Source organism: Sarcophilus harrisii, chromosome 2 (assembly GCF_902635505.1).
Source record: "Sarcophilus harrisii chromosome 2, mSarHar1.11, whole genome shotgun sequence".
Classification (NCBI taxonomy): domain Eukaryota; kingdom Metazoa; phylum Chordata; class Mammalia; order Dasyuromorphia; family Dasyuridae; genus Sarcophilus; species Sarcophilus harrisii.
Window position 1 is genome coordinate 517856245 of NC_045427.1, and position 13542 is coordinate 517869786.

General features: G+C 35.3%; 1 protein-coding gene across 3 annotated transcripts in view; it reads right to left on the reverse strand.

The window, feature by feature from the left end:
• Nucleotides 1–2316: 2316 nt before the first annotated feature.
• IQCH (IQ motif containing H) overlaps nt 2317–13542 on the reverse strand; it is a 289727-nt gene continuing 278501 nt past the window's right edge. For all 3 annotated transcript variants that reach the window (XM_031955329.1, XM_031955330.1, XM_031955331.1), the window contains 3 exons: nt 11799–11860; nt 5767–5875; nt 2317–3386 (listed from right to left, as the gene is read on the reverse strand). In XM_031955329.1, the coding sequence (XP_031811189.1) occupies nt 3288–3386; nt 5767–5875; nt 11799–11860 (270 nt within the window). In that variant the 3' untranslated portion in view covers nt 2317–3287. The remainder of the gene's footprint in view (nt 3387–5766; nt 5876–11798; nt 11861–13542) is intronic.

Genomic DNA, 13542 nt, shown 5'->3' on the forward strand with positions numbered 1-13542 from the left:
CCAGTTGATATTTTTCCTTTTCCTCCCTTTAGCCTATGATGCTTCTCTCCTTTATTTCCTTCAACTTCCTGTACTATCAATCTTATCTTTTAACTTTTAGTAGGAGATATGAGTGAAACTGCCCATCCACGATTCACTTAGCATGTGGATTAGTAATTTTTGTTAATAAGTGCAGTTTATTTTAGAAGAGAACCTGGATTTTATATTCTTCTTTATTGTTTTTTCTAAAAATTTAATTTAGAATATGTAATGAATGGATATATATTTTTCATATGAATATATGTTTCTCATCAAAGCACACAATTTATGCTGAATTCATGTCATCCTATTCCTGAAATAAATGGGACTTTTTTTTCACACAAGGATAGACTGAGAATTTGATATACAAGGTTTAAAATACTTCTCTAAAATCTGATGTGTCCAAAATACTTTTCAGTTTCCTATTTAGAATACTACCATGAAGTGCACCAATTAAAATTTCACTAATTTGAATCTATAATTTGAATGTGGCATCCATAAATTGAATTTTTAAATGACTGTTTCACTTTACCTATTTATATCTTATTTTGTAATATGCATAATTTGACAGGCTAAAGGTGCTGGTTTTGCATTCCCAATTTAATGCTTAGCATTTTCATTATCTACCATTTATTTCATCATTTCATTAGTTACATATCCCTAAATGCAAGGAGCAGGAATTTTATCAATGTAAGGAATCCTTCTACTAACCCATCTAAACTTAGTAGTAAAGTCTAAGGAAGTTGACTAAGGCCCAGCTTATTAAACTGTGGGTCATGACCCCATATGGGGACTTGTAACTGATTGTGAGAGCCATGAAATTATGATTTATTATCAGTAAATGTTTGATTTGCATACTATTTAATGGACTATAGTGATTAAAAAAGTTTAAGAAGCCCTAGACTAAGGTATACATAAGTCAAGTGCTTTACCCACAGTCACTTGCTAGCAAGTATTAGGAGATTCTGAAGCCAGGTCTTCCTGAGGACAAGCCCAGGACTTTAGCCACTGCCCCCTGGCTGACTCTTTTAATTATATATTTTAAGTGGAAACTATGATTTTTTAAAAAATCTTGTGTAATTCATAGGCTTCACTCAATCAGTCTAACCTTTTAATTTTTTGAAGGACAGAACTATTTGTACACTTATCATGGATGATATCCCAGTTTCTTAAACTGTGGTTCACGACCTCATATGGGATCTTGTAACTGAATGTGGGGGTCGATGATTGATTCATTATTAGTAAATGTTTGATTTGTATACCCGTTTTATAAACCTAAATCCCCAAGGTTTTCTTGGGGAAAATTTCTCAGGCAAAAAGGAGTTGCAAGTAGAAAAATTATAAGAACTCCTGGAATACATAAAGTGTGTGTGGGGGAACCACAAACACCTGATTTCAAGTTAGATGCTCTGGATCCCAATCCTGCCTCTTTCACTTTTTTGGCAGTTTCCTCATCCATAAAATAAAGAGGGAGATTTAAGATCCTTTCCAGTTCTGAATCCATGTGCAATCCTATGATGCACACTCATTCAGAACAGCTTTAACCTTATTGTTAAATATCAGATAACGCAGATACGAAGGTCCCCATGTTTTGCTGCAGAGAACTGTGTCTGACAATAGACTCGATGTGTCTGGATCTTGCAGTTTGTAGTTGACGACAGAAGAGATGCAGTGACATCGTCTGAGACAGCCGCAGTGTAGGCCCATGAAGGTAAATGGGAATAAGCTAGTTCTCCTCTTTGCCAGCAGCCCCAGGCTCAGAAGTGCTAATCAAAATTCAAATAAAAAAAGGTCCCTAATAGATTTAACAGTTTTTACTGTTAAGAGAGGGTTCTCACCATGTGAACAATTCCACTGCTGTGCTGAACAAAACTGAGACAGTTTTCTTTTAAAGTCTAGAGCAGATGAGAGACATAAGGAGACAGAGGGTTTCATTTACTCTCAGGACACTACTGTGCCAGTGAACTAATGAGTCTCTGGGACCTTATGTTGCTCTGGCTGGGATTGAGGTTTGACTCTAATGGGCTTGTTGTCCTTTCTATCAGTCGAGTGTCTGGACAATGGACATCTGATATGCATTCGAGGATATCTGGCAAGAGGGAAGGGTCATCCTAGTACCTAACTCGGGCAGGAAACCTGAGTGATAAATGTGTCTTCAACTGCAGGAAAATAAAGGCCGAAACTAAAAGAAAATGGTCAAAATATAGAACAGGAATGCTCAATCTAGAGCTAAAGTGAAGAGAAGGAATGATAGAAATACTATCACAAAAACAAAACAAAAATTCAACATACTCATTTTAAAATGTTTATTTAAAACAGAAATTAATATTACTTAAAACATTGTGATTTAGACTTTTTTTTCCATTCTCTCACAAAACTGGATCATATTGCAGTTAGGGTATTGAAATACTCTGGCTTATACTCGGCACCCTTTATTTTTGACAATTGCCTTTTAAAAAAATACAGCTAAATGCATGTATTATATGTACCATTACTAGTGAAAATCCTATGATTGCAGTGAACCCCAAGTACTGGGGAACAAGATTATTTATTCAATTGACAGGATTGGGGTTATTCTGCAGCTTAAAATAAGAGTGCATGCTGCCACCTAGATAAATTCTGTAGCTTTAGTTAAAGGCTAATGGTAGACTACTAGGATTAACTGTTTGGAAATGACCAAAAATTTTTTTTTTGACTTGGCATAAAGAAAATACAGTTAAGGTAAAAGGATTTTTAAAAATCTCAACAATTTTTAAAAAGAAAACAAAGGACAATTAGGTTTTGAAAGATGACAATGATTATAGGTTTAAAAAAAATAAAGAAGAAAGAAAAAGTTTTTTTATTAGGAAAAAAGTATAGGAGACAAATTCCTCTCAAGAATAATCAAGGATCCACAAGTTATTCTCCCTCAACCCACCTACCTATGAAGTTTAAAAAATAGAAGCTTCTTAAGTCTGAAGCATATAAAGGCATAGTATTAAATGGAGAAATGATTTCTCTTGTTGGATGTTTTTCTTTTGGTTGGCTAAAACAAGTTGAGTGCATACAAACTTAAATACAGAATTACAATTATAGTTTTGACAAATAAATTAAGATCCCTTAATAGTAAATAACAAAGAATATCGTTCCAGTTTCTCACACTACTTAGTTTTCATTTGACTGCTAGAAAAAAAAAAGTTATATCTCCTCCAGTCACTGAGAAAATCGTTGTAATTTCCAAATGAGTATCAAGAATGATAGAATTTGCAGATATCAATGATCTATGATTCTCAGATTAAGTCATTCTCAGTTTTGGCAGCTTGCTCTTCAAATTTTATTTTATTTTCTGCTGTAATTCCTAGGACTGTCTCAATATCATTAACGAATCTCTGTAATGAATATGAAAACAATATCTATTAGTCTTTTACAAAATGGTCATACAACCTTCTTGGCAATCATATGCAGTCTTATGAATTACAAGTATGGCTTATAGGCAGATGAAGGCTTGTAAAGTCATTGCTTACTTTTCAGAAAAGAGCTCCAATAATTTGTTTTAAACATAGTTTTTACTTTGCAGGTAGATTTATCCTCCATTATATATAGGAATAGACACTATATTTGAGTCAGCATGGAGAAGGTAGAGCACCTGGTTCAGTGTAAGAGTCAAGAAATCTGGCTTCTGGTCCTGAATCACCACTAACTAGATGACAATATTAGGCAAATTACTTAATCTCACAGTACTTTACTTTGCTTGTCAGGAAACTGAAAAGAAAAGCTACTCTGACATATTCTGTTGGATAAATGAAGGAGTAGATGGCAAATGCTTTTACACAAAAGTGTTACAGAAATCAAATTCTTATCATATACAGATAATAATTTTGATGTGATTATTATTTTTATTTATTTATTTATTATTTTATAGAGGCATTGAGATAGCACAATTGTTAGAGTAATTGGTCTTGTAGTCAGGAAGATCTGAGATCCAATCCAGACGAAGACACTTAACTTGCTGTGAGATCCTGAATATTGCCTCAGTTTCCACATCTGTTAAATGATGATAACATCTACTTCCCAGGGTTGTTGTGAGGATCAAATGAGATGATATTTGTAAACTGCATTACAAACCTTAAAGGTATATATAAATACTAGCTATCATTATCATTATCATTTTTATAATTTGGGGGCTTTTAATATTTTATCTTGTAGGGCTAAAAAATCCATTCCTCCCTAGTTATCCATTTAACTTATAAATAAGTTATTTTTTAAAAATGGGCATTCTATACTGATAAGATAGATAAGAAACAAGGAAATGAAGATGTCCTACAAAGCCAACACCTTTGGCCCCTACTTTTCTTTAGACAAATTATGTTATTTCAAACAGTTTGTTGAATTTAGTCCCCTGTACAGGCTAGGGAACCATTTAAGGACATTTAAAAACAATTGACGTATCAACACACTTTGAAAGAGTTTTGAGGAAATATATAAAGATATACACATACCTACAACCATAGAAAAAGGCAATAGAAATAGTTTTCACTTGAATATGAGTTTATACTTTGCTTGCCTTAGGACTAAGCTAAGAGGCCAACTGATTTTGGATGATCTCCAAATTTGGACATGTCATTTGCAAATTTGTGCATATGGACAGTTAGTTAACAGATATACTAGACTAGCAATGGACTGTGATGTGAAATAGAACAAGTGCCATTTGGGACTAGTGAAAAGGGATGTAGTACTGGTCCCATTTGGACAGTGAATATCTTTAATATAATGGGACCATATATAATGCTATTTCTTCATATGATAATGAATATGAAAATATCCAGAAAAGTATAAACCATTGTACAATAGGAGACTGTATTGTTATTATTATTAAAATTGACCTATTATAGAAGAAAATATATTGAATGATTGAATGTATTCAAGAATAAATGTACAGCTTTATGTTTCAGGGGAACAGACTTATGAGGAAAAATGAATATGATATTCTGATTTACTTAATCTTGGTTTTTAAGTCATGGCTGGTTGGTTAATGATGAATTGGAATCATTCTTATATGACCATTTTTGTCTAGCTAGGATTACAACCATCTTGTTTTTTGAACATTGAAGATCTCTGGTATATAATCCTACCCTAAACTTTTGTCAATATCCTTGAAACTACTCACAGGCCTCAGGAGATCAGAAACAAAATAACTATTATAATTAAATAAAACTGGGCCAGAGCAAATGATACAAAATATAGTACTTGTGTTCCAATGGTCCATGTTAGGATACCTAAATCATTATCATCTTTAAATTAGCAAATTTTAGAGCAGGAAGAAGCCTTAGAGATTATTTAAAGAATAAGGAAACTGAAGCACACAGGAGTTAGTCTATCTTATTATGACTTCATTGATTCTTAATTCCTCAAGAAATAACCAACCAGTCTGTGGTATTATTTAAAGGCCATTTTTAGCTTGTGATTCTGATTGTGACAGTCTCCTGACCTCCATGTGACATTCTAATGGGCTCTTTCACTTTTGAAACATGGGTTTGGAAATGTCATTAAGTTAAAGTAAGTCTACTACATTTCAAAGGAAAAGTTTCAAACTATTAAATTTAACTAACAAGTTCAGTGGGAACCTTACAATATTGACCCTCCACATTGTAAAATATGTACTGCTAACAATAAAAAAGGATGGTTTAGCACTTGTTTACAATACAGCATGAGGTATTTTCAGCCCTTGTACAGAAATTAACCAGGATCGTTAGTTAATTAACACCTCACCTTAAAATTGGTCTCGCCTTGCATATTAGGTGATGATATTTCTTGATGGATGATGAAGAGATTGTGAGCAAAGGTCATGAGGACCCCCTGGAGATCCTCTCCGATTGTTCTGTTAATGATATCCAAACAAATGAGTTTACCAATGATTCCCCTCACATGCTTAAAAACAATCACCCTCTCATTTGTGCCTGTCTGGTGATGGAATTTAATGAGTATTTTCAATCTCACAAGGTGGCAATCTTCAGGGAGATATGAAAGATGAGGCTCCATTTTAACTTGTCAACAAAAAGGATTTGTGTAATAAATATTTTTTATTAATCAACTTAGCAGAAGATAGCATTGGGTTCAGTTATTCCAAGCAAAAGGCTACCACTGAGCTAGGACAGTAGTATAAGCTCATATGTTTTTAATGTTTAAATTAGTTTAATAGAACTGTTGCTATTCACATGAGAATAATTCATGCCCGACATAATTCTCTTGAATACAAAAACACTTGAACCTCAGCATTATTGAGACTTTTACCTCATCCTTGCTTCCACACAATAGAACTATGTGGTGGTCTACTTTCTCTTTTACACTCATAGGTTGCTATCTACCTGTGTTACAAGGGGAAATATTCCATTAATTTTACTACATTCACAACAAGTCCATACACACACTCTATATACCCCAACCATAGGGACAGAATTAATCATAAAGTGACCTTTTAAGTCTTTTTCTACTTTAAGATTCTGATTCTATAATAATATATAATAACTCATATTTATGAGATTCTTTTCTCACAGCAACTTTTTTTTAATAACTTTTTATTGACAGAACCCATGCCAGGGTAATTTTTTACAACATTATCCCTTGCACTCACTTCTGTTCCGATTTTTCCCCTCCTTCCCTCCACCCCCTGCGCCAGATGGCAAGCAGTCCTATACATGTTAAATAGGTCACAGTAGATCTTGGATATAATATATGTGTACAGAACCGAACATTTCTCTTGTTGCTCAGGGAGAATTGGATTTAGAAAGTATAAATAACCCAGGAAGAAGAACAAAAATGCAAGCAGGTTACATTCATTTCCTATTGTTCTTTCTTTGGGTGTAGCTGCTTCTGTCCAATTGAAACTAAGTTAGATCTTCTCTTTGTCGAAGAAATCCACTTCCATCAGAATATATTCTCATACAGTATCGTTTTTGAGTAATATAATGATCTCCTGGTTCTGCTCACTTCACTCAGCATCAGTTCATGTAAGTCACGCCAATCCTCTCTGTATTCATCCTGATGGTCATTTCTTACAGAACAATAATATTCCATAACATTCATATACCACAATTTACTCAACCATTTCCAAGTGATGGGCATCCACTCAGTTTCCAGTTTCTGGCCACTACAAACTGGGCTGCCACAAACATTTTGGCACATACAGGTCCCTTTCCCTTCTTTAGTATCTCTTTGGGGTATAAGCCCAGTAGAAACACTGCTGGATCAAAGGGTATTCACAGTTTGATAACTTTTTGAGCATAATTCCAAATTGCTCTCCAGAATGGCTGGATGTCTCACAGCAACTTTTAAGAAAGGTAGTGAAAGTACAATTTCTGGATTTTTTTTAGAAAGAATTGACTCTTATGTTACTATTCTACTGGTTGTATCACGGTGTCTTGAATTGACTTCTCTGAAATCTAAGTTCCTTGAGTTAAGGCTTTTTGCTACTTCTTAGAGAAGGGAAAAGGTGGAAAGTACTGTAGAGGCCAACAAAGTCTAACCTTAGCAGCAATAATCTCTTCAAGATTCCAGACAAATTTCTGTTTCAAGACTTTTGGAATTGGGAAATTCAAAGTAGTCTGTTTCATTTTTAGATAACTGATTGATAGAAATGTTTACCCCCCTTTCCCTTTCATATAAGTAGAAATTTGCTTTTGGTTAACTTCTATAAACTGACCTTGCTTCTGCCCTGTGGGGTCAAGCAGAATAACTTTAATGTCTCTTCCACATGATCAGACTTAAAATATTTGGATTCAAAAGCTCAATTGTGTAAGAACAGGTTAAAGAGACAAGGAAAGAAAATAATATCTGTGACAAATCTAGGGCAGGGAGAGGGTTAGCAGAGAAGACCTAATGGCTTAATGATACCTTTGATATGACAGCCAATTCAATATAAGGAATATTCAAGAAATGGCTATAAAACAAATCTAAATGTCATAAGAGAAGTTCAACCAATTGCTAAAGAAAAGTTCTAATCAGAGACTTTTGATCTGTAGGTCTGCCCAAGTCAGCCCTTGCTTAATAAATTTCAATGGCTCCCTATCATCTACACATTGGTACCCCCATTAAGCTCCTTAAAAGGCAGGAACTGATTTAGTGCTTTTGGCTTTCTTTGTATTCCCAGTGCTTAGTACATGACCTATAATTACATTTCTTTGCAGGCTGAAGACACTTTATAGGGTCACAGATGCAGGCCCAGATTTGTGTAAGCCTTCTCATCATTTTCTGTCCTAGTAAAATTGTATTTAAGGAACCCCTAATGCCTTAACTTAATGTGTTTGCTTAGATTCCTAACCTCTGGATCTACCCTCCTCCTAAACCTTTTCTAACTTGTTAGATTCCCCAATTAACTTTTCCTAGTCTCTGATAACTACAAACTCCTTGCAAACCTGCTGGCACTGCTATTGCTTGGTTCCCTAAGTTCTTCCCCACAGGCCTGTGCCCTTTTGTATTCCATGATATCAGAATGAGAGATTTAGAAAGGGGAAAATGGCTCACCCCCGGCACTGGCGCTGGCAGGCACTAGTTATATAAACTGCTGGGTTTTTTTAGGGAAAGTAAAAGTTTGAGAATTAGAGGGTTGAGGAATGGGAGGCAAGTCAAACCTGTATTCATGTATGTGCTCATAGTAGTGTTAGAGCTGCTATTATAGATAGGAAAAGAACTGGATTCGGTATTCCAAGTATATCTTGTTTGCATATTTCTTGCTAGAAACACAAATAGAAAGCTAATGTAATTTGCTTGGGCATTAATACATTAAGGAGCTAGTGTGGTTGTCCATCCTTCCATCACCAAGAAGACTGTGACATCAGGGAGGTGATTCCATGGCCTTTAAGTGAGTTGGATTTAAATGAGGGAGGGTTGTGAAAGGTCACCTGTCTCACTTTTCCTTCCAGAGCCTTCTGGGACCGTGACTAGATATAGATCAAAATTTACATTCTTTTGGACAGGACAATGTATGATATGTCTTATCACAGACAGAGAGAAGGCAAGAAAAAGCAGAAAAGAGAAAGAAGGAGATGTGTTGCTCAACCAACCAGTTGTTGGGTCCCCAGTGAGGAAGCACCCACTACTACTGACAGAAGATGTTTGTCCTTCTTTCTCAAAGAGGACATCAGGGAAATGATTCATGCAAGTGAATTGAGTCTAAGTGAGAGAGGGCTGTGCAAAGTCATCAACCTCACTTTCTCCTCCTCCTCCTCTTGCCATCTGGGTCCAGTGGTCCTTCCCTGAGGAAGGAGGCACTTTTTGGAAAAGCACTGAATACTCACATGACATCCTGGAGAGGAGCTCTGAGGTCCCTTTCAGCTCTAAAATGTTCAGATTTTATGTCTAAAACAATATCTTTACTATATTACTAAGTCTAAGCAGAGCAAGAAGACCCTGGAAACACATGCACATAGCAGGGATCAACTAAGGAATAGCTAATTTGTAGGAAGCAGCCATGGAAAGCTGCGTGAAGTCATTAACTGGATAAAAAAGGGGACAGAGGACCTTACCATTTCATGGAATATCTTGATTAATCACTAGAGATCTTTGCTGAGCATTGCAGTGAAAGGGCTTCCCACTTGAGCAAGGAATCTCTAGCTTTCTTTCTACCCATCTATCAGTTTTCCTTTCCTTCCCCCCCAACCCATCTTTCTAACCTTATTTCTCCCATTTCCCTACACATTCTTGACATTCCAATTAATGTTGATTAGATGGTCTTCCCCAAGCATGCTGGCTTTTGGGCTTTCATGCTTTTTGCCATGCTGTCTCCTTTGCTTGAAATGATGGCCTGCTTCCTTCCATCACTCTGCCACATCTGCCTTCTACCTCCTCACTCCCATCTTTTTCAGAATTCTCTGTATCCTTTAAGATTCCTTCTTCATGGAACTTTCCTTGAGTTTTATCAACCATATAGGATCTCTTCTATGTATGAATCCTTGTAACAGTCTGTTTGGTTAAGTTATGATACATGAATGTAATGGAATATTATTGTATTATAAGAAATGATGAGCAGGCTGATTTCAGAAAAGCCTGGAAAGACTTACATGAACTGATACTAAGTGAGGTTAGAACAGAACTGTACACAGCAACAAGATTATGAGACTATCAACTGTGATAGAATTGGCTTTTTTCAACAATGAGGTGATTCAAGGCAATAGACTTGTGATGGAAAGTGCCATCAACTGACTAAAAACCATTACATTGAATTCCCAATCCCTATATTTTTGCCCACCTGCATTTTGGATTTCCTTCACAGGCTAATTGTACAATATTTCAGAGTCTGATTCTTTTTGTACAGCAAAATAACAGTTTGGTCATGTATACTTATTGTGTATCTAATTTATATTTTAATATATTTAACATCTACTGGTCATCCTGCCATCTGGGAGAGGGGCTGGGGGGTAAGAGGGGAAAAAAATTGGAACAAGAGGTTTGGCAATTGTCAGTGCTGTAAAGTTACCCATACATATAACCTGTAAATAAAAGGCTATTAAATAAATAAAAAAAAAGAAAGTGCCATCAACATCCAGAGAGAAGATTATGAAAACTGAATCACAGCATAGTATTTTAACCTTTCTTGTTTTGTTTGTTTGCTTGTTTTTTTCCCTTTTGATATGATTTTTCTTGTGTAGAATGATGTGGAAATATGTTTAGAAGAATTGTACATGTTTAAGCTATATTGGATTATTTGCTTTCCAGGGCAAGGAGGAGAGGAAGAGGGAGGAAGAAAAATTTGGAACATAAGATTTTGTAAGTGAATGTTGAAAACTACATTTGCATGCATTTTGAAAAATAAAAAAGCCATTATTCTTTAAAAAAAAAAACAACAATCTGTTCAAACCTTTCATGATATATAGTCTGTCTTGTATTAGGGTTACTTGTATACTTGTAACATTAGTGAATTAAAATAGTAGATTATAAACTGCTTTATTCATCCTTATGTCCATCGTAGTGCCTGGCATACAGCTGATGAATGAGTGAATCTGTGCATCACATCCTCAGCCCTCCTCTTCTCTTCCCCTATATACTTGTCAGGGTACCTATGAGAATGGGGCCATTGTGAAAGAAGGATGAGCAATGTATATCAAATATATAGGCTCTTATTCCTTTGATGTCTTCAGAGAACAGCTGAGATGAGTAGAGAGAGATACTGTGCTGGAGTCTCTAGGAGTGTGCTGAGGTAAGATAAGGTTGCTATATTTGAAAATGGGCCTTTATTAGGTAATAGGAGCATAAGATCAATGGACTTGAGCACAGGAGAAAGACCAGTTAGGGTTGAGGGTGTGGCCCTTTGGCTTTGGGTATTTCCTTTTGTGCTCAAATTCTGGGGCACGTGAACATTCAAGGAAATGTCCATCAGCCTATCCCAGAGACCACAAATGCCACTGACATCAGGAAAGCCACGGGGAAAGCTAAAGTGAAATGCTTAGTGCTGCTTATTTGGACCATCCCAGCTGAGCTCATTCTCAGCTTCTCAGCTTTCCAGCTTTAGAGATGGATGCTGGCAGCAATGTTGGCATTGGGCATATGCAACACGCATGTGTTTGCGTCTATGTGTACTCATGTGCTTGTGTAGATAGCTGTTACAACTAACCTTTTGGCAACAAATCAATCATATTTTTAAAAACCAACGTATTCAAGGGCCACTTTGTGCAATACCATCTGTTTTTCTAAACAAAACTAAATGGTCTTTCAATAAATCAACACTTTGATTAAAATACATAAAAGTAGAATTGCTTTCAATTGCAACAGCCTATTTCTTTAACTATACTTAAATATTTCATACTCACAATACTCCCAATCTATACCTCTTCTGAGTTTCAAATAATATAAAAATTGTTCCTTGTTTTTCCTGCAAAATTGAAGAATAAATATCTTATTTTTCTTAAAGGAAGCATAAAGAAAACATTCAACTTAATATTACTCAAAGCATGAAAGAAATAACTGTTTATCAAATGGAGGAGGGAGAAAATGTGTGTGTGTGTGTGTGTGTGTGTGTGTGTGTGTGTGTGTGTGTGTATAGCTCCAAAAAGCAGATCTAAGACCAATCAGCTGAATTTATAAAGAGGCATATTATAAACAACTTTCTAATAGTAACAATAGAATGGATTGTCTCTTGATTATTACCTATCTCCCAGTGGTAATAATCTCCCTCTCCCTGGAAGAGACAAGCATCTAAAATTTTGAGCAAGGAATCTCTGAGTTAAGTGGCAGGTTAGATGAAACGACCTTTAAAGTCCTTTCCAGTTCTATGATTCTATGCTTCTAATTACTCACACATTTAAATTACATACTGTCTTGCAAGTATTTAATAAATGTCTGGAATTGAACTGCAACAAATCACTTCTAGTGAGAGCTTCATATTTCAAGATTTCTTCATTGACACACAGGTTACATCTTCCTTTATAATTGATGAATGTTATCAGATTGGACTGTGAACTGACAAGATGTTTTAGAAGCATCACCTATAATCAAATACTACAAATGTTTTTATGTGGCCAAAATATTCCATAATTGTTCTGTCTCAAAGAACTATGGACTATTGAATGAGTTCTTCAAGAAATTAGGCCAGAACTCTTTTTCTTATCATTAAGCTAAATATAGTAATAGAAGTAAATGGCTTATTTAAAGTTTTTTTTCAAGGTTTTATTTTCCATGTTAAAAAATGAGATAACATTTAAGCTCAGACAGAAGTCATGCAAAATAATAAAACAAAGATCCAAATTCTTTCATCTAAAATTCCTTCCAAAGCACCCACTCACCCCTGTACTATTTCCCAGCTATCAGAGTCCCCTCCTATGGTATCTTCCCTTGTGTTGCAATTTCTTATGACCTTAGTTTTTCTATTCTCTTACCCTGAGCTCCTACTACATGAATATTTTTTTGTGTACCATTTTCTCTGGCAATATATGATAATGTCTATAACTTATTGTCTTGTGTATGGGCTATTTGCATTTACACAAAAGACTCTTAGAACATGGTAACCCTAAAGCTAAGGCTATGAGGCAGCTAGGTGATGTAGTAGGTAGAAAGCTGGACCTGGAGTCAAGAAGACCTTGTCATACAGATTTGATCTCAGATCTTTACTATCTGTATTACCTTGAGCAAATCACTGAAATTTCTCTCTGCCTCAGTTTCCTCAAGTATAAAATGAGTAAAAACTACTCCAAGTGTTCTTCTGAGGATCAAATGAGAAAGTATTTGTAAAGTTCTTAGCACAGTGCCAGACACATAGTAGGTATCAAGTAAATGCTTGATGTTTCCCCCTTCTAAGGAAATGAATCTCTTGTAGACAGTGAATCCAACCAATTCTGGATCCTAACAGACTTAGATCTAAATTATAGTTGCTTTAAAAAGCTTTTTATAAAACTATATGGTTTGTTTTACCTCTTTCCAATTAGAAAACAGACAGCTTCTAAAGATGTTTTAAGAATTTGTTTACCATGCTAACGGATTCAGGAAAAGAAGAGTACTATTTTAAATTATTACATTTAATCATAACAGAAACGAATAATAAAACGAGAAAATGAACTT